Source organism: Pongo abelii, chromosome 16 (genome assembly GCF_028885655.2).
Source record: "Pongo abelii isolate AG06213 chromosome 16, NHGRI_mPonAbe1-v2.0_pri, whole genome shotgun sequence".
In the NCBI taxonomy this organism is placed as follows: domain Eukaryota; kingdom Metazoa; phylum Chordata; class Mammalia; order Primates; family Hominidae; genus Pongo; species Pongo abelii.
In genome coordinates, this window is record NC_072001.2 from 82,826,188 (window position 1) to 82,852,115 (window position 25,928).

Below are 25,928 nucleotides of genomic sequence, written 5' to 3' on the forward strand. Positions count from 1 at the left end.
TCCTGAGTAGCTGGGATTACAGGTGCCTGCCACCATGCCCAGCTAACTTTTTGTGTTTTTAGTAGAGACAGGGTTTCACCATGTTGGCCAGGCTGGTCTTGAACTCCTGACCTCTAACGATCCACCCACCAAAGCTCTGGGATTACAGGTGTGAGCCACTGCCTCCCAAAGCTCTGGGATTACAGGTGTGAGCCACTGCCCCCGGCCAGTTTCGTGTCTTTTATCTTTGTATCTCTTTGTGCTGCATTCAGCTAAATTCCCTTAGACCTATCTTCCAGTTCATAGACTTTCTCTTTATTTAGATCTAATATGCTATTTAATGCCACTGTGCTTTGTATTTTAATGATTCTTTTTCTATTAGTATACTTAGTTCTTTTCCAGATCTGTATGTGCTTTTTTTCATAGTGTCTTTTATTTGGATTTTCTATTAATTTTATGCCTTTACTTATTTTAAGTATATTTATATCTTCTTTAAGATTGTGTATTCATTTTTTTAAGTTCTTGAAGTTCTAATCCTGCTGGTGATTTTGTGTCTGCTGATTCTTACTCATTGAGTAGTATTTTCTCTTGTGTGTTGTAATTTTTAAAAATATAATTCAACCTTAGGGTGGATTCTTTTCTCTGTGGTGCTCCTATGCACCTTTGATTGTCTTGAGTACTTTTGCTCTTGTTTCTGCTTGCACCCATGGACATTATCAGTATGGAACTGATTTTTTACATTAATTTCTTAGCTCAAGAGTTCTTGCACACTGTGACAACATAAATTTGGGCCCCAAAATATTTAAGACATTGGCCTTGTTTTCCATTTCTAAGGGGTAATTTTTTACTTTATTTAACCCAGAGCCCAGGCAGAAGCTGACAAGTGTCCTTGTTTACTGTACACCAGATTTTTTTCATCCTTTCACATAAAGCTAGAGAATAGTCCTTCAAGGGTCCCAGCTTTATGCAGACATCTGTGTTTCTACCCTCCATCTCATGGAAGGCCTATCCTACTCTACCTTAGAAGGACCATCCCCTTTACTCTTAGGGCAGCCACAGTGCCAGGTCTTCTGTCTACCTCTGTGATTTTCAGTCTCTTCTCTATTTCTGGAATCTGGGCATTTAGCTTGCTCTCGCAAGTTTAGTTATGCCCATTAAGAAAAAAATTTGCATTTTATCCAGCATTTTGAGGTGTTCATAATCAGAGTTTTTCACATTCTCTAAGCTTACTTTCTTGCCAGATCCGGAAATTGCTTCATAATCACTTGACTTCTTAACCAAGGGCTTTTCACTAGGGTTGAGCTCTGCAGGTATATGTCTTGAGAGACAGAAGTGTAACCCCTTCCCAACTCCTTGCTGCCCTCTTTAGCAATTTTTTTGTGGAAGATGGCTATCTCTGGGAGAGAAAGTGTTCCCTCTTAAGTTTGAAATTTTATTAGAGGTGACACAAACAATGTAGAAATTCTTAATTACAAATTTTATATTCCTAAATTGATAGCTTCCTTTTATAGTTTCACCAAATCACAGTAGCAACCACCATCCTAAAACAAAAGCAAGACGGAATTCAAAACAAGCAGGCCAACACCAGTGCAGGAATTACATGAATACTGCAGATGAATTCTCTTGCAGTGTGCTTTCATGAGCATGAAATGAGAACATTGTGGCTGTTACATCTCTGCACTTTATTTCAGTTTTTGAAAGATCAATATATTTTGGCGTATTGGAAAGGTTTGATAAGAATACTTTATAACTGAGTTTTGCTAATCCAGTTCAAGGTATATGTCATTCATTTTGGGGCTGTTGGTAGCAGAAGGGAAGATTAGATTTCTAATGGAGTTGGCGGAAATGAAATTCAGAGAGCTTGTCTTTTGTCCAAAGATTCAAGCAGCAATACTACAAACTATATCCCTAAATCATCTCTCTCTCTTTTTGCTCTGCTTTGATTAACATTAGATGCCAAGAGTGTGAGCAGTTGAATATGCATAAGGTTGTGGAAGGGTGGGTATTCATTTTAGCTCTGTAGACTGGACAGCAACATTTATCATGCCCAGAATGTGGCATGAGAAATGAACAAGGTACCACAGGGTAATGGGAAGAAAAATCAGGCATCTTGTTCTGGCCTTTCCCAAAGCTACAGACTATTACCTAGTGGAAATACCTATGGGTTAGGAATTAGAGGAGCCTGGAGTTCTTCCCTTCGCTGTGTACGGGTAGGAGGTTTTGAAAGGGGCTAAGACAATATGGATCCCCATCAGTGTATCCTGTAGGTTGCAGTGCTCATCTTAACCGCAGGCTTGCTCCGCTGTAACACCCACTTTGTCAGTTCCCAGTTCTCATTTACTACAGAATTGAGTTCAGACTCCCAGCCCAGAGTTTAGTGTACCGCCCTATCTTAGTATGTTTGTGCTGCTATAACAGAATACATGAGACTAGGTAATTTATAAGGAACAGAAATTTACTTCTCATAGTTCTGGAGGCTGGGAAGTCCAAGATCAAGGTGCCAGTTTCTGATGTATCTGGTGAGGGCATTTTTGCTGCATCTTCACATAGCAAAAGGGCGAAAGGGCAAGCTAGCAGAATGCTGCACAAAGCCTCATTTTATAAGGGCATGAAACCCATTCATTAGGGAGGAGTTCTTATGGCCTAATCACAATCACCTGGGATGGTTTTTAAAACCTATTGAGACCTGGCCTCCCCTACCCTAGACCAGTTATATCAGAATTCCTGGGAAGGGGTCTTAAAGGTCCCACTTCTTAAACCTATCACATTGGCAACACCTGAATCTTGAAGGGACACAATCGAACCATAGCACTCCCTATTTAAATTTTGTTTGTCCAGCTCCACCTCCTTCTCTCCATCCCTACCAGACATACAGACTCTTCCCTGCTGCCGTGTACCATCATGCCTTCTGCCCTCTGCCTAGAGTACCTACTCTGTCCCTTTCCTCCAGACCATCAAACACTCTCCTCCTCTTTAGCCTTTGCGGCCATTGCAGATGGCACCTTCCCTGTGAAGCCAGCTTTACCTTTTCCCCATGGCTGGAATCCATCTCCCCCTTAATCGGGTTCCCAGCTCCATGTTTATGCTCCTCTGGCACTTGACAGTCAGAACTGGCATTCTTGCAGACATTTATGAAACAGCCTAGGTATCAGGAACCCTGGGTGCTGGGGACAGTTCTGCCACTAGCTGTACATGTGCCTTTGAAAAGTCATGTCACTCTGGACCCCAGTTTTCTTGACCATAAAATGAAAGGTTAGGCTGGAGTTCACTGTGGTCCCATCCAGCCCTCTCTAAAGAGTGTTTTCTTCCCTTTACCTTTCTCGGCTTTGCCTAGCCCAGTCTCATGCACATTCTGGGTGCTCAGAAACAAGTTTTAGCGGGGTCTGGACACCTACAGAATCTTCAAGGACACATGAGGCAGATGCACAAAGAGCCACATAGTGAGGAGGGTGTGCCATAGTTTGGATTGGCGGGTGACGAGAGCACCCCCATTTATTCTGAGTGAGCAATTTCAACCTCTGGCTTTCAGAACTTTTCATGGAATCAGTTTATGAACTGTCTTCCCATTAAAAAAAAAAAAAAAAGCTGAATAATGAACCCCACAGCCAATTTGTTATTCCCCTCTGAGGTCATGTGCAGCCTAGACAGAGGCAGTAAATCGTCGGTCTACTGAAGGTCCGCGGGAGCGTGTGGTTGAGGATGAAGCTTTTTATAATGAGAAACTAAAAGTCTTTAAGTTGAAAATGTAAAACTTGAGAGGCCAGAATCCCGCTTTAGGCAGGCGTCTCTTGCTCTTTGTACAGAATGGAGTCATTTTTCAAAAATACTCCTTTTTTATAACCTGCAGAGGGTGCTGTGAGGCATAAAGCCACTGAGACTGCTAGTATTCCCATTGCTACAGCTGTTCCATGAGTGACAGCTGTTATTTGTTGAATGGCTGTCACATGGGACGCTCTTTATTATTAAGTGCTTTACATATGCTTGTTAATTAAACCCATTGTTACAGATGAAAAAACTGAGGCAGGGTGTGGGAGCTGTAAGTAACCTATCCAATGTCACATAGTGGGCAGGACTGGAGTCTGAGCCCAGGTCTATGGGCCCCTGTCGCTCCTCTCAACATTAGGCTTCAATGCCTTTCACAAACCTCATCCCTACAACTTACTAAATAGAGCTCCTTGGTCCCAAAATCTGGAGGCCCATGGTTCAGAAATTTGGAGTGACTTTTAAAACTCCTAAAGACCTGGACCCCTCCCAGGAATTCTGATTTAATTGGTCTAGGGTAGGGGAGGCCAGGTCTCAATGTTTTAAAACCATCCCAGGTGAATCTTACCTGGTTGAAAACTCCTGCGTGATAAGCGCTTTAGCCAAGACACAGGCGGAGGGCTGTCGAGCACCACGGAGGGAACAGTTAGAGGAGACTCTGGGACCTGGCGAGGGGCTGGGGCAGAAGGGCTGTTCCAGTAGCCGGCGTGGGTGAGCAAGACTGCGGGAGGATGTGGGCAGCCGAGGCAGCAGGCCTCCAAGCAGACAGGTCTGCGGCAGACACAGAGGAGGGGAGTCCTGGGCTGCGGTGTTGGCTTGGGCAGTCAGTTGGTCCAGATGGGGGCCTGATGTGCTGCAGGCAATCCCCAGTCTGGCCTCATGATTTTCGGATCTCTGCTGCTCACCGGCTCCTCCTGCCAGCTTTCCTGCCGCGCTGGGCATGGCTGTTCCTCAGCAAGGAGCTCTGAAGCCAGGTGGGATGGAAGTCCTGTGATTGGCCTCTCAGAGTCTTCGCGGAGCTTTTCCACATGGGGATGGGGGTGACAGGGTGCTGCAGTGGCTGTGTTTGCAGGTCTTGTTGGCAGGCAATGTGCGGCATCATGGGGTCAGCTTCCCAAACGCCAGAGAGGGTGGATTTGTTGGCTGCTTAGCCCCCAAAATATGCATGGAGATGTGCTGAGATGTTAAGAAAGTTTAAACTCTGAGGACAGAGCTAAGAGACACTTAGGAGAGAACAGAGCTAAGAGACACCTAGGAGAGGAAGAGTGTGGAGATTGTGAGTGAGCCTGTGTATGTGGTGTATACGTGTTTGTGAATGTGTGTGTGTGCAGAGGTGTGAATGTGTTTGTGGATGTGTGGGAGCTTGAGTACTTGTGTGAATTATGTGTACACATGGGTGTATGGAAGTGTGACAGAGTGTGTGTGGGTGTGTATGAGTGTAGGTCTGTGTGAATATGTGTAGGTGAATGTGTGTGTCTGTGTGTGCTTGAGAGTGTGTATGAATGTGTGGTTGTGTGTGTGAGCGTGAGTCTGTGTGTGTTTAGGTCTGTGTGAGTGGGAAGCTGTGCAAGTGTCTGGATGTAAGTGTGTGTCTGGATGAGTGTATGACCGAAGCTGTGTGAGTGTGTCTGGGTGTGCATATGTCTCTGAGTCTGCATGACTGAAGCTATGCAAGTGTGAAGCTGTTTGAGTTTGTGGGTGAGTCTTGTGTGTGTGTGTGGGTGTGAGTTTGTGGGTGTGAAGCTCTGTGTGGGTGTGAGTCTGAGTGTGAAGCTATGTGCATGTGTGGGTGTGTGGGTGAGTGTGGGTGTGAGTCTGTGTGTGTCTGGGTAAGTGTGTGGGGGTGTGTGTGTGGGGGGGTGTGGGTGTGGGTGTGAGTCTGGGTGACTGAGTGTGTGTGTGTCTGTGGGTGTGAGTCTGGGTGACTGAGTGTGTGTGTGTCTGTGGGTGAGTGTGAGTGGGTGTGGGTCTGTGTGAAGCTGTGTGTGTGTGTGTGTCTAGGTGAGTCTGAGTGTGAAGCTCTGTGAGTGCGAAGTTGTGAATGTGTCTGCATGTGAGTGTATGGGTGAGTCTGTGTGAGTGTGAAGCTATGTGAGTGTGTGTAGGTGTATCTGGGTGAATCTGAGTGAAGCTATGTGAATGTGTCTGCGTATGAATGTATGGGTGAGTCTGTGTGAATGTGAAGCTGTGTGTGTGGGAGTGTGCATGCACATATGTCCCAGGTCAGTTTGCTCAGCCCCCAGAGATTCTAGGCGGCTATTTCTGCCTTGCTCTTTGACCAGATCCGGCTTCAGACTGTGATGCGTCATGCTCTCAGTGGAGTTTCTCTAGCCTCCTTTTCCTCATTTCTCTTGAATAACGTGCCCCCTCTCTGAGCTGTTGCTTAAAATCATGTAAGGCCTCAGCACATAGTAGGTGGTCAGTCCAGGGTGGCTCCTCCACCCCTCATTCACTTCTGTCAGTAGGCGGTGGATGCTTGTCCTCCTGGCATGCGATTGAGCCTAGTGCCCCTTCAATAGCGTTAGAAGACTTGGGTTGGAGTCCACTTGGGCCCCTAACCCCATACTGCATCCCCAGCAACTAATGTCACTTCTCTGGATTATACAGTTACTTCCTCTCTGAGTTCCTCAGTTTCCTTATCTGTGACATGGGGGTACTCTTCCTGCCCTACACAGTTGTTTGTGTGGTCAAATAAGGTAGACTGCTGAGGGCTTCATGCTGGAGGCTGGATCCTGTTCCACTGCTGCAGAGCCTGGAAACCGATTTTTCAATCTCTGCTCTTGCTCTTGCTCTTCCTCTCTGGTTCTTGTTGGTGCATTGTAGGAAATCTGGGTGCGGTTTCTCTATGATAACTGATCATCACATGTACCTGTTTCCATCCACAGACCTCGTAATTTCAGTTTTGATAAAATATAACTCAGGCTTACCATATTTGTTTGTACTTCTTTTATTCACTTCAGGAGACACTGGGCCTTGGTTTTCCAAGTAGGGTTTTTGACCTGGGATTTCCTTTGCCATGCAAAGTAGGATAGAAAGTTGAGAAATCTTCCCAGAGAAGCAAAGTGTTGGGTTTTCCTGGGAGGTGCATGGTAGGACACACATGAGATTAGCTTGGAAGTCCTGAAAGGGCTTCGTGTCACCCAAACTATAAAATATATGCATGAGTTGTAGTTGCTGTTCCCAAAATTACATTCACTGGTCCTGTGCTCTGATATCTATACCCATTCGTTTACTTGAGACCCCTTGTGGCAGGTTGTCCCCACCTTTAACAAGCCAGAACATTTGGACACAGATCCATCAGATGGATTGGAAGGCTGGGGCGGGGTGGGAAGAAATGGGTTTCCCGGTGACTTGTTCTGGGCAGGAACAGAACCTGTCAAGGGTTTGTTTCCTTTTCCTTGCAAGAAAATGCAAACCACTGGTCTCTGCATATCCCTCCAGACATTCATGGGAGAAACCAGGCTAATGTTTATAGAAGCCTATTGGGAGTGGCTGCCTTCAGGACGGAGAGAAAGCTCATTACCTCGAGCTGCTAAAATTTAATCCAAAGAAAATATACTATTCCCTTAGAAAATGGGTCGGATACATGTGAACTGTGTTAACTTTAAAATCAACAAATCAGTTATCAAAATACAAATTTTCTAAGCAGTATGCGACCAGGGAAATGAACACATTGTGTAATCTGATGTGTCTCTGTAAGTCTTAGAACCTGCATCTATGTTTATCAACCAAGGGCTTCACCTTCTCTAATGAAATTTTGTTAAATGTTTGGTTTGGTATTTTTAATTTTACCATCCAAGATCTGTTAATGTAGTGTTTTTGTTCAATTTCAAAGTAAAGTTTATTATTGTTTGGTGCTTACAAAATAACAAATGCTCATTGTAAGGATTTTAGAAAAGATGGGAAATGATAAAAAAAAAAACCTATAAAAATAACAGTGGTTGAACAGAAAAGGGCACGAGGAAACTTTCTGGGGCAATGGGAACATTCTAGTTCTTTATAGGGGCTTCGGTTTCTACACAGGCATACATAATTGTTGAAACATCAGCCAATGCACCCTTAAGATTTGTGAACTTCATTGTACATACATTTTATATTAAAATCTGTGAACAATTTTTGAATTGGGTTAATGATATGTATGATGAAGTATTTGGAAGAAGTGTACAGATGTCTGCAATTTACTCTGAAGTGAATCAAAAAAATAAGAAAGCTTGATGATGAATATATGGATAGATACGTAATAAAGCAAATAAAGTAAAATATTAATGGAGAATCCAGATCTTGGGTATATTAGTGTTCATTATAAAATTCTTTCAACTTTGCTGTATATTTGAAAACTTACATAATAAAGTATTAGGGAAGAGAGATTACTAATTCAGAAAAAAATCCATATTTACAATTCGAACTTAACCACTATTAGCATCTTAGTGCACATTATTTTCTTTCATTTTTGTTTTCAAGAATGCATAATTTTATACCATTATGATCTTATACAGATTTATTTTCATATTTTTTCGCTCAATATTATATCATAGTTTTGTTATGAAAAGTCTTCATTATGTAATTTCTAAATTGAGGTATTATTTATGTACAGTAAAACTTACACTTTCTAGTTTAGAATCCTGTGAGTTTTGACAAATGCCCACAGTCATGTAACCACCACCACAACCAGGATGTAGGACAATTATATCATTTAGGAAAACTTTTCTGTGCCCCTTTGAGGTCAGCCCTCCTCCTCACATCCAGCTCTTGGCAACCACTGATCTGTCTTCCAGAATGTCATTAAGATGGAATCATGCAGTGGAGGATGTACCTTCTGACTCTGGCTTCTTCCACCCACACGCAATACATTTGAGATTCATCCACGTCCTTGCATGTACTAGTGGTTTGTTCTTTTTTGCTGATGAGTAGTATTCCATTGTAAGAATGTACATTAATGTAGTTTTAATGTTTGTAAAACTTTATGGTATATCATAACATGTTTATGTATTCTCCTATTTGGATATTTAAGATGTTTTGCTTTTTCATTATTATAAGTGCCATCATAGTGAACACCTTTAAGCATAATTTTTATTGATCATTAAGGTAGATTCCCGGGAAGGGAATTACTAAATCGAATGTTATGAATATTTTTACTGTCCTTGCTACATTTTTAATCATTAAAATGTTTTTCTTTGTATTTCTTTATATGGTTTATAAGAAGCTTGACTTCAAACTCCACTGGTGTTTATAATCCTCTTTTCCTCCTCCCTTTCTCGATATTGCAACCACAGAACTGACCTGAAGTTTCAGTGTAGTCAGAGAGCTCTTCAAGTAATAGATCATGGAGACCAGTCAGGAAACTTCCCTCTTCTTGGTGAAGATCTTGGAGGAACTGGACAGCAAGCAAAATACCGTTTCTTATCAGGACCTGTGCAAATCTCTCTGTGCCCGGTTCGACCTGTCGCAGCTTGCCAAACTGAGAAGTGTGCTCTTCTACACAGCTTGTCTTGATCCCAATTTTCCAGCCACGCTATTCAAAGACAAGATGAAATGCACTGTGAATAACCAGCAATCAAAGAAAATCATGGTGGCAGCAGATATTGTGACGATATTCAACCTGATCCAAATGAATGGCGGGGCTGCCAAGGAGAAGCTGCCTACGAGCCGCCAGAAGGTGTGCAAGAAGGAGGCATCCTTTGAATCATGCAGGTCGGACACAGAGATCTGCAATGCAGCTGAGTGTGAGCCCCTGAACTGTGAGCTGAGTGAGAGGTCTTTCAGCCGGGGCTACCCCACCAGGCAGTCGTCCAAGTGCCGGAAGATGGACTGCAAGGACTGCCCGCAGTTTGTCCCTGCCTCTGAGCCTAACTTCCTGTTGGGAGTTAGCAAAGAGGTGAAAAACCGCGCTGCTTCCCTGGACAGGTTGCAGGCCCTGGCTCCGTACTCTGTGACCAGCCCTCAGCCCTGTGAGATGCAGAGGACCTACTTCCCCATGAACATCGAAAACGAGTCCATTTCAGACCAGGACTCCCTGCCCATCAACCAGAGCATCAAGGAGACCTTCATTTCCAATGAGGAGCCATTTGTGGTCCAGTCCTGTGTCCAGAAAAGGAATATCTTCAAAGAGGATTTTCACAATTTGATGGCAGTGTCCCCCAGTTTGGTTGGCCCCGTCAGCAAAGCAGAGAATGAGCACAGGGAACTCCAGAGTCGAAAGGAACCCCACAAGCCACCCTTCTTCAACCACAGCTTTGAAATGCCCTATAACAGCCAGTACCTGAATCCGGTGTATTCCCCGGTTCCTGACAAAAGGCGAGCAAAGCACGAAAGCTTAGACGACCTTCAAACCTCTACATATTTTGGGCCCACTCCTGTGATGGGAACCCAAGAAGCTAGGCGCTGTCCAGGGAGGCCCAACAAGCAGACTCCCTGGCCAGCCAAAAGCTGGAGCCTAAACACGGAGGAAGTTCCTGACTTTGAACGGTCCTTTTTCAATAGAAATCCCTCCGAGGAGAAGCTACGCTATCCAAATGCCGGTAGCCAGACTCCCAATTTCCCAGCCCCAGACAGGCGCCCGACTTACCTTGCACCAAAGGATCAACAGCCAATTCTCCCCATTGCTTATGTGGCAAAACCAAACGGGCTCAAATCTAAAGAGATCTCATCCCCTGTTGACCTGGAGAAGCACGAACCAGTCAAAAAGTTTAAAGACAAGAGCATTAACTGCACCAGTGGGCAGCTCAGCTCAGACACCAGTAGCGTGGGCACCCAGACTGAGCATGTGCTGGAGCCCAAGAAATGCAGAGACCTGTGCACCTCCGGTCAGGGCAAGTACAGTGACAGGCACACCATGAAGCACTCAGACGATGACTCAGAAATTGTCAGCGATGACATCAGTGACATTTTCCGATTTCTTGATGACATGAGCATCAGTGGCTCCACGGGAGTGATACAGTCGTCTTGCTACAACAGCACAGGGTCCTTGTCTCAGCTCCATAAGTCAGACTGCGACAGTTCCCCTGAGCACAACTTAACCAAAATTGCCAATGGGGTCCCCAACAGCAAGGGAGACAAGGGCAACCGGCCTGAAAACACCCACCATTCGGAAGAAGAGCTGAAGACCAGTGTGTGCAAACTGGTGCTCAGGATCGGTGAAATCGAACGGAAGCTGGAATCCCTGTCGGGTGTCCGTGAGGAAATCTCCCAGGTCTTGGGCAAACTAAATAAATTGGACCAGAAAATGCAACAGCCTGAGAAGGTGAGCATGCAGATAGATCTGAACTCCTTGACGAGCGAGGCTCCGTCTGATGACAGTGCCTCTCCCCGGATGTTCCATGCACACAGTGGCTCCCACGGACACAAACTAGAGAACAATCCTGACTGGTGCTGCTCCGATGCTAGCGGGAGCAACAGCGAAAGCCTGCGGGTCAAGGCCTTAAAAAAAAGCCTCTTCACCAGGCCATCCTCTAGGTCCCTAACAGAGGAGAACAGTGCCACAGAGTCCAAAATTGCCAGCATTTCCAACTCGCCCAGAGACTGGCGCACCATCACTTACACCAACCGTGTGGGCCTCAATGAGGAGGAGATAAAAGACACAGGCCCAGGAGATAATAAAGACTGGCATCGGAAATCTAAAGAGGTAATTTAAATTTAAGTTCACGTAATTGGGCACCAGATTCATCATAGCCCTGGTGTATTTCAAAGCCTTGAACATGGCGTCAAACAGGCAAGAGGCCTGGCCTCTGTGTGCCAGTCATCCTTCCAGGTTTGGAAGGGTTTTCGCTTTGGAATAGAGAGGACAACATAGGCAGGTCGTGTGTTCCGCCAGGTTATCCATCAGCTAGGAGGAGCACATGCTGTGATGTTGCCGACAGCAGAACATAGGGTTGGGATTCATTGGACAGGTGGTGTGAGAACAGATTTTCATAGAATGGGGAACATGTCAGAGCAGGCAAGCATCACCAAGGATATCTTCCTGTCCTTTCTGAAATAGCAGGATGCAGGCCAGGTACACAAGGGAAAATACTGAAAAGGGTGCTAGCTGATACATCCCTTTCATGGACTTCATTGTATGTGTGATGTTCCTTTTTAAGTATGAGGTTTTTTTCATTATAAAATAAATTGATGGTTAGGAAGTAAAGAAGATAAATAGGATCATGAGGTCAAGAGTTTGAGACCAGCCTGGCCAATATGTTGAAACCCCATCTCTACTAAAAATGTAAAAAAATTAGCCGGGTGTGGTGACACGAGCCTGTAGTCCCAGCTACTTGGGAGGCTGAGGCAGGAGAATTGCTTGAACCCAGGAGGCAGAGGTTGCAGTGAGCTGAGATCACGCACTGCACTCCAGCCTGGGTAACAGAGCAAGACTCTGTCTCAAAAAAAAAAAAAAAAAAAAGATAAGAAAGTCATTCATAGTTCCACCACGCAAAGACAGCAACTCTTAATCTGGTGTCTTCCTTTCCTTTTTAGTTTTTTTCTCTACACTGTTGTTTGTTGGAGGCTCTTTCACGTAAGCTCAGTGCTTTTGCATGTTTATAGCCGACTTCACTTCCTCAGTCCTAGAATCATTGTGCACACATACACTTGAATCCTTTCTTTCTCTCACCCCCTGCAGTAAGGATGGTTTGTTTCCATGGGACCTGTGGCCGATCCTGTTCATTCTAACTGGGTTACAGTGACCCCTTTCTGGCCAAGGTGATGCAACTTCAGTTTGTTGCTTGTCTCCATTTCATGTCCTGCTTCTAAAAGGTCAGTGGTCAGACAAGGCCCTGCTCCTGAGGTCTCCAAGGTCTGCGTTGTCAGAGAGTGACAGTGGTGTGAGCTACAGACATTCAAAGCCGGGGAGGAGGCCAAGCTCCTCAAATGGTGCTGAGAAGGAAAAGCTTGTAAAACTGGGTTTTAAGGAAATTTTCAGGGTCCAAAGAGGGGAGGGAGTAGAAGAAGGCTTTTTTTTTTTTTTTTCCTGATTTTAAATAAATCTCTGGTGTCTGCTGGTTACTGCTCTGCACTTCTGGAGCGGCTTACCGCATGTGGTGTTGGAGAGGATCCAGAGTTTGATATGTGCTGGGCACAAGATGCCCAGATCCAGTCCTCCCCTTGGGTTCTATTGTCACTGTCTCTTAGCTGCCAGGGTCTGGCCAGGTTTCTGGTGCTTTGGGTTTCAGATGTCATTGAACAGTGGCCATTTAGAGAACTCAAATTGTTAGGTGCTTCTGTAGAAATATCAGGTTAAACTGAACCAGCCATGCCTCCCACCTATCAAATGTCAAAGCTTCACAAAGCCAGCAGGAATGAGCAGACGCAAGCTTGAGTCAGATCCGCTCGACAGGCCTAACACAAAGTTGCTAACACTGGGGATGCATTCTCTTTATTTTGTCCCCTTCTGCAACCTCATTTCTCCTTCCTGGCTTGTGGCTCTCACCACCTTGGGGATGGTGATTCCCATGGTAGTGACCAGACCCGGCCCGCCTTTGGAGCTTTGGTTGCGTATGTCAAACTGCTGAAGGCCAGTTTCCCCTAAATGTCTTGCCTACAAGTCAAAATCTACAGTTCCCAAAGCAGGCTTTTCTGTTCCTTTAAAACCAGTGTTCCCTCTCACTATTTCCATTCTGGGAGGGGTGAGGATGGGGTCAGCATTCTAGCAATCCTCCAAACTGAAGAAGCCCCTCTGGTCCCTCCTCTTGGGCTCACTTTGTCCAGCGTAGCTACCAGACCCTATGGATTTGCCTTCTGTCATGTCTTTTGCAACTCTGCCTTCTTTTCCATTTACACCTCTACCTTGAGTCAAGGCTCTTTCCCTACCGAGGATGCTTGGGCACATTCTCCACCTTCCATCTCATCTCATGGGCCACTGCTGCATTCGCTTTCCTAAAATGCCACTCTCTGTGGTTGCGAAGGCCCCCTATTCCCCACTCTTCTTTGACTCTCCTTTGCCTCTGCAAAGAGTTGCAAACTTCTTAGCCAGGCCTTCACAACTCAACTAGAAGGCTCTGTCATACCTTGACTGGACCCTGCTCTACCTTGATGAGTCTTCCTGTTTTGCCTCAAAATAGCCATGCTCATTCATTTGTTCACCCATTCAGTAAACACTAATTGAGCACCTATGACGGCCAGGCCCTATTTCACTGTCAAACTCTTCTTTATGTGAATCCTCCACCAAGACTCTCTGGTCCACCTCCCCTGTACTGATCTAAGTCCTATGTTCCCCTCAAGGCCCCTTACTTCATAAGTCTCTGTAAGCTTTCCTAGGGCTTATTGCTGGTCTCCAGCCCTTAATCCTGTTTGTTCAGACATAGTGGATGCAAACTTTTATTGAAAATACGTATTATGTATATATATTGACTGTCCAGTGAGAACACAAACTCAGTGATACGAACAGGCATGGGCAGCAATGAAACTTTCCATCTTAGAAGTGAAAACAGTTTCAAATCCTGGCTCTGCCACTTACCAGCTGTCTGACATTGGGTCAGTCTCTTAACCTCTCTGACCTGAGTTTCCACATCCATACTAGGGATAATAATAGTTACAACCTCAGAATTTTAATGAGAAGATGAAATGAAGACAATGCCTGTTTAGCACTGAGCAGAGTGGTGGACACATAGCCCTTGGTTAATTGCAATTATGCCTGCAGTGGCTACCATTGTAGTTATTATTATCACCATCTCCCCTTCCTCCCAGCTTGGTGCAGACTCTGCATGCAATAGGAGCTCTCTGAGTGTTCGGTGGTAGTGATGAGCAAAAACTGGTGAAGTGTCTTAGAAGATACTTGGCTTTGATAAGTTAGAAAATAAGAGGGAACCTCATTTTCTTGTGTGGGTTTATCCTGTGTTCTCTGTGTCAGTGTCAGCAGTCTTGATGGTCTGGAATAGCCAAATGTTATGCTCTATTTGGGTAACAGCCAATGGGTTGGGTTTGCTGGTAGGTGGAGATGTGTTTCCAGTCCCCATGCAGGTGCAGGATCCACACACTCACACACGTACACACATACACCACGTGTGCTTCCAGCCCCTATGCAAGTGTATGACCCACACACTCACACACGTACACACATACAAGTGTGCTTCCAGCCCCTATGCAAGCATATGATCCACACACTCACACACATACACCAGGTGTGCTTCCAGTCCCTATGCAAGTGTATAAGCCACACAGTCACACACATACACCACATGTGCCCAACCACGTTCTTGCACATCAACTCACATCACACCTAAACATTCTCCTTCTCTTCCTTCTGTACATAAACCTTGACTCATATTCTTCTTTTTTCCTTTTTCTCTTGCTATTACTGAGATAACACAACTTCTTTGCTCTCTGTTCCATACACATGACTTCATATAATTGGCCTCTAACCCTCTGATGAATATTCATGGAGTGTCTTCTACTTGGTGGTATTATTTTGCTGGAGAAGGGGATTAAAAGGTAAACAAAATGATCCCTGGCCTTTAAGGAACTCATAGTTTAGCGGAGGAGCCAGACAGGCAAACAGGCGGCTATAGTTCAAAGGCACAAATGCTGGCTGAAGGGTCTGAACACAGTTCTAAGAGGTCACATAATGAGCACTGACCCAGTCTTATAACAGGTATACTGAGAGCAGACACCCTTGGTGGCATTTCAAGGACTGAGAATGTTAATTATTGCCACCAGTTTTAGGCACCTTCCTACCTCCACACTGCTGCCCAGACTTCTCTCTTATCCTGAAGGCCGTATCCCCTCTGACAGGGGCCCATCTGCTGCCTGGGAAAATAACTAGAGGCTCCCAACAAGTGCTTTCTGACTCCGCTGCTTCCTTCCAAAGAAGCAGTGTAGCATCAGGGTTTTCAGTGAGTTCCTTGAGGAAAGGACCCATATCTTTTACTCATCTGTACCCCGTGCAAAATGGTAAAAGAAAGAGGGGGCATTAATATCAGTAGTTAAACAACGACTCTCTAAAGCCAGATGATCAGGTTTAAATCCTAGCTCCACCCCTTACTAGCTGTGTGCCTCGCGGCAAGTTACTGAGTCTGGGCTCCATTTTCCTACCTGTACAATGGGGATTCACAATGGTAGTGATGGCGTAAAGATTACATTAAATAACTTTTTTCTGGCACAGAAATGTTAGTTTATATTAGTAACATTATGATCATAAGCTTTTCCTAGAGAATTTCCCCCAATATGGCTATGCTTTCATATTTTCGATTTGCCTGGAAGTAACTGCACTTTGCTACCTGAATGTCTACAGGAAAGCTGCTGGCTGCTCAATTGCACTGTGAAATCCAAGGGCATCTGTGCCACTTGTCTGGACTTCTTTGTGCCCCTCTGCAGGCAGACAGGCAGTACGACATTCCCCCACAGCACCGACTGCCCAAGCAGCCCAAAGATGGCTTCCTGGTGGAGCAGGTGTTCAGCCCTCACCCCTATCCTGCCTCCCTCAAGGCCCACATGAAGAGCAACCCCCTGTACACAGACATGCGGCTGACCGAGTTGGCCGAGGTGAAGCGGGGCCAACCTTCTTGGACCATTGAGGAGTATGCACGGAATGCGGGCGACAAGGGCAAGCTGACAGCCCTGGACCTGCAGGTGAGCCTCTCACTGTCCCTGGGTGGGGGGAAGCCCAGCTGTGCCCTGGCAAATGCAGGAATGGATCACGGACGGCTTAGACCGGCCAGCCCACTTCCACACCCTTCAATTCCCTGGGCCCCCAACATGGAATTCAGAACTTTAATAAATCATAGAGCAGAAGAGACTTTTAACAAGGGGATCGTTGTTTTGCGTATTTGTAAACATTTAGCAGTAGGAGTGCTTGATTTATTTATGTATTTTTTATCGGCCATCTGATTTGCTAACAATGCATTTACGACTCTGTACCAAGTGCAGATTCTAATATTTGCTCACAAGACCTGAGCCAAACTGTTTAATGAAATACAAGCTGATTTCTCCTTCCATATGTAGCACGTGGGATAAGCATATTTGTGGGAGCCAAGCTATGGATTATGTTTCCATACGGAGCAGCCCCAGGTAAGAGCCATCCCCGGAAGCTCTGTGAATGCAGTTGTGGCTGGAGGGCATGCTTTTGTTCACACACAGGCAGGGCTGGGTTTTGGCCATACTTTTATTTTGGTGGGCAGCTCTGCCTGGTTCCATTCACACTGGGTTGATCTGTGTCTCCAGATCACCACAGGAGCAAAGGAAGCACCCTGTCCCTACCTGTGCACTTAGCTTCGTAGGCAGCGAGGCCATAGCCCCAGGAGTGCCCGTTCCGTCCAGGCTCTAGAATGACCATGCAATTGAAGCACAGTTGGTGAGAGCTGCCTGTGATCAGTATGGCAAGGCTTCCCTGAAATGGCCTTGCTCTAAAACAGAGGGCTGTGGGAGGTGCAGTGTGGTGGAGAGAAAAGACTGCATTCTGGTAGCACTGGGTTTTCATCCAGGACTCCTTCGCTGTGTGACCTGAAGCATTCACTCCATCTGATTGAGGTTCAGGCCTTCCACCTGTTAAATGGACATAATAATATCCAGCTTGTGAGTCATTGTAAGAATTAATATATTTAAAGTACCTGGCATCAAGTAGGCACTGAAAAAGAAGGCCCTTGGGGGCTGGTCAGTGATGCTGAAATCAATCAACTTTGCATGGTGCTTTTTACAGTCTCTCAGTTCCAGGCACAGTGGCCTGTGAGGCAGGAATGGCTATGACCATCTTCAGTTTACAAATGAGGAAATTGAGGCCCCAGGAAGCTCAATAATTTGCCCCAGGTCAGACAAGTCTAAATTCATACTGGACCATCTGGCAATAAGTCTCATGTTCTTTCTCTTCTGCAATTTCCTTGCCATTTCATTTTTCTATTGTTAAGGGTTTAGTGGAGTTTTATGTTACAAAAGAAAATGATTGCAATGACATTTGTTTATCTTGGGCTTTAAATGACAGCAAGTATGGGAAGGGGCAGCTCTGGCCAGACCCTGACAGTGAGGGTTGTGGGGCATCAGGAGCAACCCTGAGCCCTTCCTCACCCACTTACCTCATGCATGTTACATTCCCACTTGTACTGCATACCCCTTGATCCTTCAGGTCAATCCCTCTTCTGTCAACTTCCTGCAGGCAAGGAGGCTAGACAGGGATTTGATTCTCCCCCCGGTGGAATATTTCACCAGTATCACTGGATGACCTTGAAAGAGTTAGATTAATTAAGTGAGCCATAGACTGAGAAACATCTTTGCAAAGTTTGCAGGGAGGGAGCTGGAAGATTTTCCCCCTAAAGATATGTGAGCTTTAACTGCACCAATGTTTATAAGCATAAAGATAAAATTAAAAATAGATATTGGGGTTACAGAGCTTTAGGTGACATTACTTAAAAATCCAAAGGAGAAGGTATCCAGTTGCTTAAAATATGAGGAAGTAGAGAGTTCAACAGCCATATGAGGGTGTTTACAGCAAAAAAGAGCCAACCTTGAGAGCTTGGTGAAGGCAGTAAGCACAACCTTTTTTCTTTTCATCTCTTTGCAGAGACTCGAGTAGAGTCTTAGGGCAGTGTTGGTGTCTGGACAATCTTCCCGGAGTTCCTTTGTGTTGAGATATACATTCACCATCAGTGGTGCCCACTTGAGGGCGTAGGCAAAGGTGCAGACCCTGTTCTTTTTTCCAGTGTTTGCCAGGGCTAATTAATAACTGCATACACTCACCTGTGTCCCTTGAAACCTCAGTATTACCTCTCTTCTACTTGGTGTGATTACAGCTTACAGTTATTGAAAAAACTAATTAAAAATAGTTTATTTCACACACTGAATCCCAGCCCATAATAGTGTATATAGCTATGAAAGAAAGCCAATTTCCTTCTGTCTGAGCTGGAGGGAATAAAGTACAAAATCTGATGTGTCATTTAGACACTGTTTGGCTTCTGGGCCAGCCCTAGGATGACTGAGAAGAGCAGGTTGTTTTATCCATAGTGTGCTGAGCCTGACTTCCAGGTGCCATGGTAGGGAGGGCTGCTGGTCTGACCCCCCACCAGCACCCAGCCTTTAGGGGCACATCAGCCACTTCTGCAGACCAGTCTTCCAGCAAAATATGCCCATCTTGGGTCCATCTGTCCTTTCTTTAGTGCCTATTAAACTGCTGAAGGGTGTTCATGTTTTCATGCCAAGGAGAGCAGACTGGCTCCAAGGGCCTGCGGCAAGCAGAGCTTTGGTGGCTCAAGCAGGAGGAAGAGGCGGTCCAACAGTCAGGGTTCGGCAGCAGTGGAACTGCTCTGGGAAGCTAAGGGAAGAGGCTCCTGGGGCTCTAGCAGAGGATGCAGGAGTTTCTTGCAAAGGCTGAAGGGTTGGACAGAGCACCCTGCACAATAAGGACTTTTCCCACATTGAGAGTGTCTTGGTTTCTATTTTGGGTGCCCTGAGTATCCAGGACCACCTCCCACCCTTCCATGTAACTTGAGAAATTCAACAGCAGTCTCTAAACATTATGCCTCGGCAAGGGAAGGGACCGGGAAGATTTTCTGTGATGCCTAGATCCCCTTCTCTTTCCATTGTACAGTGTCGCATAGCATGTTCTAGAACAGGGGCTGGCAAACTTTCTCTGTAAACGACCAGATAGTAAATCCTTTAGGCATTGTGGGCCTTATAATCTCCCACAACTGCTCAACTCTGCCATTGTAGCATGAAAGCAGGTATAGACAATTTGGAAACAAATAGGAGTGGCTGTGTTCCCATAAATCTTTATTTTTGGACACTGAGATTTGCATTTCATAGAATTTTCATGTCATAAAATATTCTTTTGATTTTTTTTCAACTATTTAAAAATGGAAAAAAATCACTCTTAGTTCAAGGGTTGTACAAAGACAGGTGGCAGGTCAGATACGGTCTGCAGGCCATAGTGTGTCTACCCCTGTGCTAGACGACTATGAGCAACAGGTAGATAGTTAAGCCTGAGGGGTGCAGGGCCTGCGGGTTGTCAGTGTCCTGGCAGCAGACAGGTGGCATGCTCAAAGGGGTAGCTAAGGAGGGGACTCTTTACAATAGCTGGTGAAGCACACAGAGACCAGCACCAGTAGGAAGCTGTTGCCACCCTTGGATCTGAAGGGCCAAGGGAAAGGGGCTGTTTCTGAAACCCACTGAGACCCACAGCTTTGAGAGCAGGTGTCCAATAGGAGCTGGGCAACTGCCAAACTGCAGCCCAGCCAGGAGGGAGCTGGGGGAATAAATACTTCAATCTCTCTTTCTTCTTATCTTCATTGGCTGAACCCCCATGGGAGCTTGAGGGCAGGGGAGCCCCCGTGATGTGTCCATGTAGGTTATATTCCTAGGGGCACAGAGCAAGATGAAAAAAAAACAAACAGAGAATGAATCTAGAAGGTCAGGCAGAGAATTACTAGCATGCATTAGAATCATCACTGTTCCATCAATAAATGGTACAACTGAGTTTTTTAAAACTTTGAAAGGTTTGTTTTTTGAGCCTGTGTTTGTATATGTGTATGAATAATTTTTAATATGCCCCATGTTTATGAGCATTAAACAATCTAAGAAAATCTTAAAAATGGATATTTTGTTTGCATTTCAAAGACTTAAATGACCTCACTTCGAATTGCAATGTGTTGTTGCTTTTATGTGACACTCATATTATTAAGTGCTTGCCATAAAATGAGAACACTGCCTTTCTTCATGGAAATAGATTATAACTGTCAACGTGGAATAGGATTCATGGAAAATACAGGTTAAATATGGTATTTCTCCTGATGACAGTTGATTAATCTTGGGGAGATCAGCAGACAAATGTCAGTGGGGGCTCTCTCTTTGGGGAAGCTGCACCGACTCTGGAACCATTGCCAAGGCAGGTCTAGCATGGGAACAGTCTGCCATGGGGTTGGTAGACCTTGACTTTGAGCAGTGGCATGACCTGCGCAGATAAATGGTTGAAGCTGAAATAGTCTATGTTTTGTTTAAACTGCTCATCTTGGAGGTTCCTTTGATTTTTCAGTAGCTTTTCTGAGAAAGAAGAATTGACTCAGAGTGCTATGTTTCAAGACTCAAGAGTGCCTTGTTTCAAGCAGATCGGTTCTTAGAGCCTGTTGGAAGAAAGCATTTTTCAGTGACTTTCCTTGTTTCCCTTGCAGTGGGGCCAGCCTCTTGGTTGCATGCCCTTGAAGTTTAGAGTCTTGCTCGTCTCAGCCCCATTTTGCTTGCTTACAGATAAAAGACCCTTGGGTTTCTCTGTGTCAAAACCAACATGATATTTTTAGTGAGGGAGGGGTCCATGCAATCTGTGATATGTGGGTTGAGCCTGTAGGTTTCTCTGTGTCAAAACCAACATGATATTTTTAGTGAGGGAGGGGTCCATGCAATCTGTGATATGTGGGATGAGCCTGTAGTAGCCTGCCTCAGGCATGGGGCTGGTGGGGCAGTGTTATGCAACACAGTCTCTAACTCCCAGCTGCAGACAACTTAAGTGCTTCAGGAGTGATGACTGTCAGGACGTCTTTGACCTGATTTCAAGTATTCACCGTATTTCTAACATCTTCTCTTCACTTTTAGACGCAAGAATCTTTAAACCCAAACAATTTAGAGTACTGGATGGAAGACATTTATACTCCAGGATACGATTCATTACTAAAACGTAAAGAAGCCGAATTCAGACGAGCCAAGGTCTGCAAGATAGCTGCTCTGATCGCTGCTGCGGCATGCACCGTCATCCTCGTTATTGTTGTGCCCATCTGCACAATGAAATCATGAGCTAAGAATGCAACCTTACGTAGAACTTATGACTACCGATGTCATCGTCTGTATTTTAGAATCTTGCAGCAGTGAGGCAACAATTTGTTGAAATAGAGATGAAATCATGGAGGCATTTCTACAAATGCTGAATGAAGGTGGTTTTCAGAAGGTATACATTCTAGTGAGAAATCTACCTACCTATTAGCTTTGACTCAATTACACTCTGATGCATTTTTAGAAGTGCAATATCTTTTCCTACCAAAAGAACATCATGGACTATCAATAAATACAAATTGAATATTCCAAGCCAAAAAAGGAAGATTAATTGGGTTCTTTCCATTTTGATGATGTTTCATGGTGGGGAATAAGTTATACAGAAGATATTTAATACACGCCTCTTTAGAAGAAACTAAGGGAAATAGCAACATAAGAAGAAAAGAGGTGGGTTCTCTTTTCCATAATGTTCTTAGACCATTGCTGGTGAAGTAACAGTGTGTGTGTCCCTAAAGGGTATTACTTCTCTGTCGACTTTTATCAAGGGCTACTGACGTTTCATTCTTGCCCTTTTGTCATCAACATGACAGAGAGTATCTGCATCACTGCAGATCTTCATGGAAACATTCTGGACCTTCTTCCTTGCACTTGGAGTAAGAAGGAGCTGGACTACCAAGTCAGGCGCGGAATGAAGTATGCTCAGACTGCATGATGGGCCAAGGTATTCAGGCCAGGAGACCTTCCCGTCCTCAATCCAAAGTGTAGGGGAGCTGCTTGCTAACGATGTAAGGTCAGTATTTGAAAATCATGGCCACTCCAAAGGATCTCCTGTTCTTGCTTTGGTGTGTGGGTCTATTCCTTGATTTTCTATCTCCTGGTGGTACCAGATGCTCTGCCTCTCATACATGAGTTGAAGAGTTTGGAACTTGTCCTTGTGCCTTGAAGAGTAGAGACAATGGCTAAACGTTGACATTCTATCTGTAAACCATGGTTTTCATGCACCACTAATATCTGCCATTTTCAATGGCTTTAAAAAGATTTTGAAAGCTTGTTCAATAATATAATAATAATAAAGGCACTGAGGTCTTCTCAGTTACCCCAACACCTACTTCAGAGTTTTGAATACTTGTCAGCAGTGCAAAAAATATTATCTATTTAACCACTTATCTATATGTCTATCTAAATACTTGATTTTCATTTATTGTCTTCTCTGTTAAATAACTTGAGAGCAAGGTTTCTTTAGTGTAAAAGAAGCTGTTGTAATTTCATCCAAATTTGATCTGTTTCCACCTGCCGAATGGTGCTCTGACAATAATGGAACAGAAAGAATCCTTATCAGCATCTGATTCCAATGTCTTGTTACAGGTTAAAGAAAAAAGGATTGACAGAAACTAGCTACCTTATATATATTTTTTGATAATGTGGGATATAAATAGATTTTGGTAGCAAGTATAATCACTCTGTATGATATAATAAATTTCTAAAAGAGAGATTTGAGAGCATCTCAATTTTTAAAGCAATAGAAGTCTAGCATCCATTCTGAAAAATCCCAAATAATGCTTAGCTTGCTGTGTCTAATTCTGTTGTTCACCATTAAGGGGTAGACAGTTAATTTTATTATGTTAACAAGTGAGGGATGAATGTTTTCATCTGTGGTGAACCTTTATTTTTAGAAGTCTTCATGTTATCTATTTGTATTATCATGTTTATGTATGGATTTTCAATTTCAGTAACCGAAAAATTAAGCCTTAGTATGAAAAACTGAGGATTTATAATTGAAAATGAAAAAAATATATATGTTACTCTCTGTCATCAGAATTATAGTCTTTGGTGCTCTGTTTTCAATGGGGCATATTACATAAGGTTGTTTCTTTCACCCCAAAGAGACTACTAGGTTACCACTCTGGGCATTGCCTTTCCACCTAACCACTCAACCAGCAGACACTACACCACATTCTAGCCCCACAATTCTCCTCTTTATCACAGATGAAGTGCCAGGGCATCAGAGATAGGTAGCTCCCAACCTCTTGCTCTGGATTTGCAGAAGAGTGGAGATGTACTTACCCAGGATAAGAAAAATCTAGTCAAATCCACCCCAAATCTTCCATTTAAGAGGTAGGACCATCGAGGCTGGACCAAACCACTTTTTTCACTGCCCTTGGTGAATCTATTCCTAGTGGACCCCATTTGGGCATGTGCCTAGCTACCTTGGGAGGGCATGACTATAAGTAAGTCACACCTCAGGCTTGGAAATGAAAGGATTCTATAGAATATTCTTCTATACTTTCCATAGCTGGAGAGGTAGTCAGAGAAATTCAGTCTTGCTCTGAGTCCAGAGTAGCTTTAAGTAGCTTTAAAATTCAACTCAACATTGTTGTCACGTGATGGAAACATCTAGACCTAGTAATAATCCAGGAAATTGCAAAATGGAGGCCAAAAGTAAGGTGGGTTTCTCTGGAAAGGGGTCATCCTCAGCCTGATAATACTAAGTCTGATGTTGAGGTTATGAATCATTACCATGGCTTGGAGCTATTGGATGCTTGGGGTCTTGGGATAGATATAAGGTGAGGTTCACAGTTGGAGCCTTTCTTGCCATTGACCCCAAGCTCACCCCAGCCTTCCTTCCCTGACCCTGAGACTCACCCTATCTCCTCTATTCCCTCAGTTTGCAGAATGAGCAAGACAGAGTCTGGCTAGGAGGGAAACATCTATCCATCTCTCTAATCTTTGCCCATCACCTCCTGTTGCAATGAGTTCCCACAGGTAACATATGGACTGGCCTCTCTACTGTACTGGGTGCCATCTCCCACCATACTCTGGCATTTTTATATAAAGGATAATTTCTTGTACCTGAGTCTAAAATTACAACATTATCAAAATTCACTTCGTTTTTCCTGCATTTTAAAAGTAATGTTATTATTTAAGAGATTATTTTGAAAGTAAATATCCTTAGCCAATTATTAAATTCATAATCATTTCATCTTCTAATCTGAATTTGTTTTGAACACAGCCTTGCAGAAAAGCAAAAAATATTTCCCCGCTCATATTTTTCAGACATTTTATATCAGTATCCCCTTCATTAAACTGCAAATACAGTAAAGTAAATCATACTTACATCATCCATTACTAGCTGATCATAAATTGTTAGTATTTTAAGGCATGCAACTATGTGATTGATATCTGCAAGGCTAGTTTAATAGATGTGCTAAATATCACTGTTCTGAATATCTGTGCCATAGTTCTGATACCCTTATTGGAATCAAGGCAGTACTGTTTTTGTTTACAAGTTATCAAGATAAGAGCAGTGGCATCACATTTGTTGTTTTCTTTTTTTTGGAAATAGAAAAAACAGAAGAAGCTCTGCCAACAGTAAAAGATTTTGTTAAGAGGTATAAAAATTTGTGAATGTTGAAATTCAACATGCTTCATATTATAACCAACCTGCAAGAATATTGTGGTCAATTGTGTGAATACCACATCAGTATATACTGTATATTGTACTATGAAAATTTGTATTTAAAGGCAAAGATACGAGTAATTGTTGGTATAATTGGGGAAAAGGGTATTCAATATTTATTAAGTAACAATGAGAAATGCAACAAACTTCCTTATTTATGCCTTATGAATAAAAGAGTGTGGAATGTAAGGTGAAAGTTTATGTGCAAGATCCTGAAGGAATGGGTATTCTTGAAGGCAGGGACTGTGTCTTTTCTATGTTTGTTCTGTACAGCTCTCAGCACACTCTTGGTGCTTGATAAATGTTATATAATACCAACAACTGAGCACATTTTTAGATCTTTTTTCAAATGGCTTGTGTAAAATTTGGTTAATGTACAATGGTTGGTTTGAAGCTATCATGTAAAATTGGCCTCTCCAAATATAATCAAAAATAAACCGAAAAAAATATAAAACGTCTTGCAGTGAGATTTTATTTTATGCATAAATTATAAGTGTTCAGTTTTATGCAAGGATCATGTGTCCAGCTTGATGACTTCTCACAAATTGAACAATTTCACAAATTGAACATGTAATCAGCAGTTAGAGCAAAATGTCTCAGAACTTTAAACATCCCAGAAGCCTCCCTCATGCCCCTTCCAGTTAAAATGCTGAAATGACAAACCACCATCATGACTTCTGAGGCCCCAGATTAGTTGTGCCTGTTTTTGAGCTTTATGTAAGAGTAATTGTGCAGTATCTACTCTTTCTTTTGTGTCTGTCTGCACTCTTTCAGCGGGATGTTTGTGAGAGATGTTCATGTTGTTATGTGTGGTTGCAGTTTTCTCATTCTTATTTCACTAACTCATTGTGAAGGTACCACAGTTTATTTTTCCATTCTACCATTGAATGGACAGGTAGCTTCCACTTTGGGCTATGAATATTCTTGTATATATCTTTTTTTTTTCCTTTGAGACAGAGGAGTCTCGCTCTGTCCCCCGGCTGGAGTGCAGTGGCGTGATCTTGGCTCACTGCAACCTCCACCTCCTGGGTTCAAGTGATTCTCCTGCCTCAGCCTCCTGAGCAGCTGGGACTACAGG

At 43.8% G+C, this 25,928-nt stretch overlaps 1 protein-coding gene across 5 annotated transcripts in view; it reads left to right on the top strand.

Moving 5' to 3' along the window:
- MINAR1 (membrane integral NOTCH2 associated receptor 1) overlaps positions 1–25,286 on the top strand; it is a 62,576-nt gene extending 37,290 nt beyond the window's left edge. For 2 of the 5 annotated variants that reach the window (XM_054531706.2, XM_063716263.1), the window contains exons 2-4: positions 9,015–11,362; positions 16,027–16,281; positions 21,220–25,286. In XM_054531706.2, coding sequence (XP_054387681.1) covers positions 9,065–11,362; positions 16,027–16,281; positions 21,220–21,417 — 2,751 coding nt within the window. In that variant the 5' untranslated portion in view covers positions 9,015–9,064 and the 3' untranslated portion in view covers positions 21,418–25,286. Of the gene's footprint in view, positions 1–9,014; positions 11,363–15,943; positions 16,282–16,653; positions 16,720–21,219 lie in introns of those variants that run through there. The other 3 variants (XR_656767.4, XR_008513704.2, XM_054531707.2) reach the window with 3 other exon arrangements.
- The last annotated feature ends 642 nt before the right edge of the window (positions 25,287–25,928 follow it).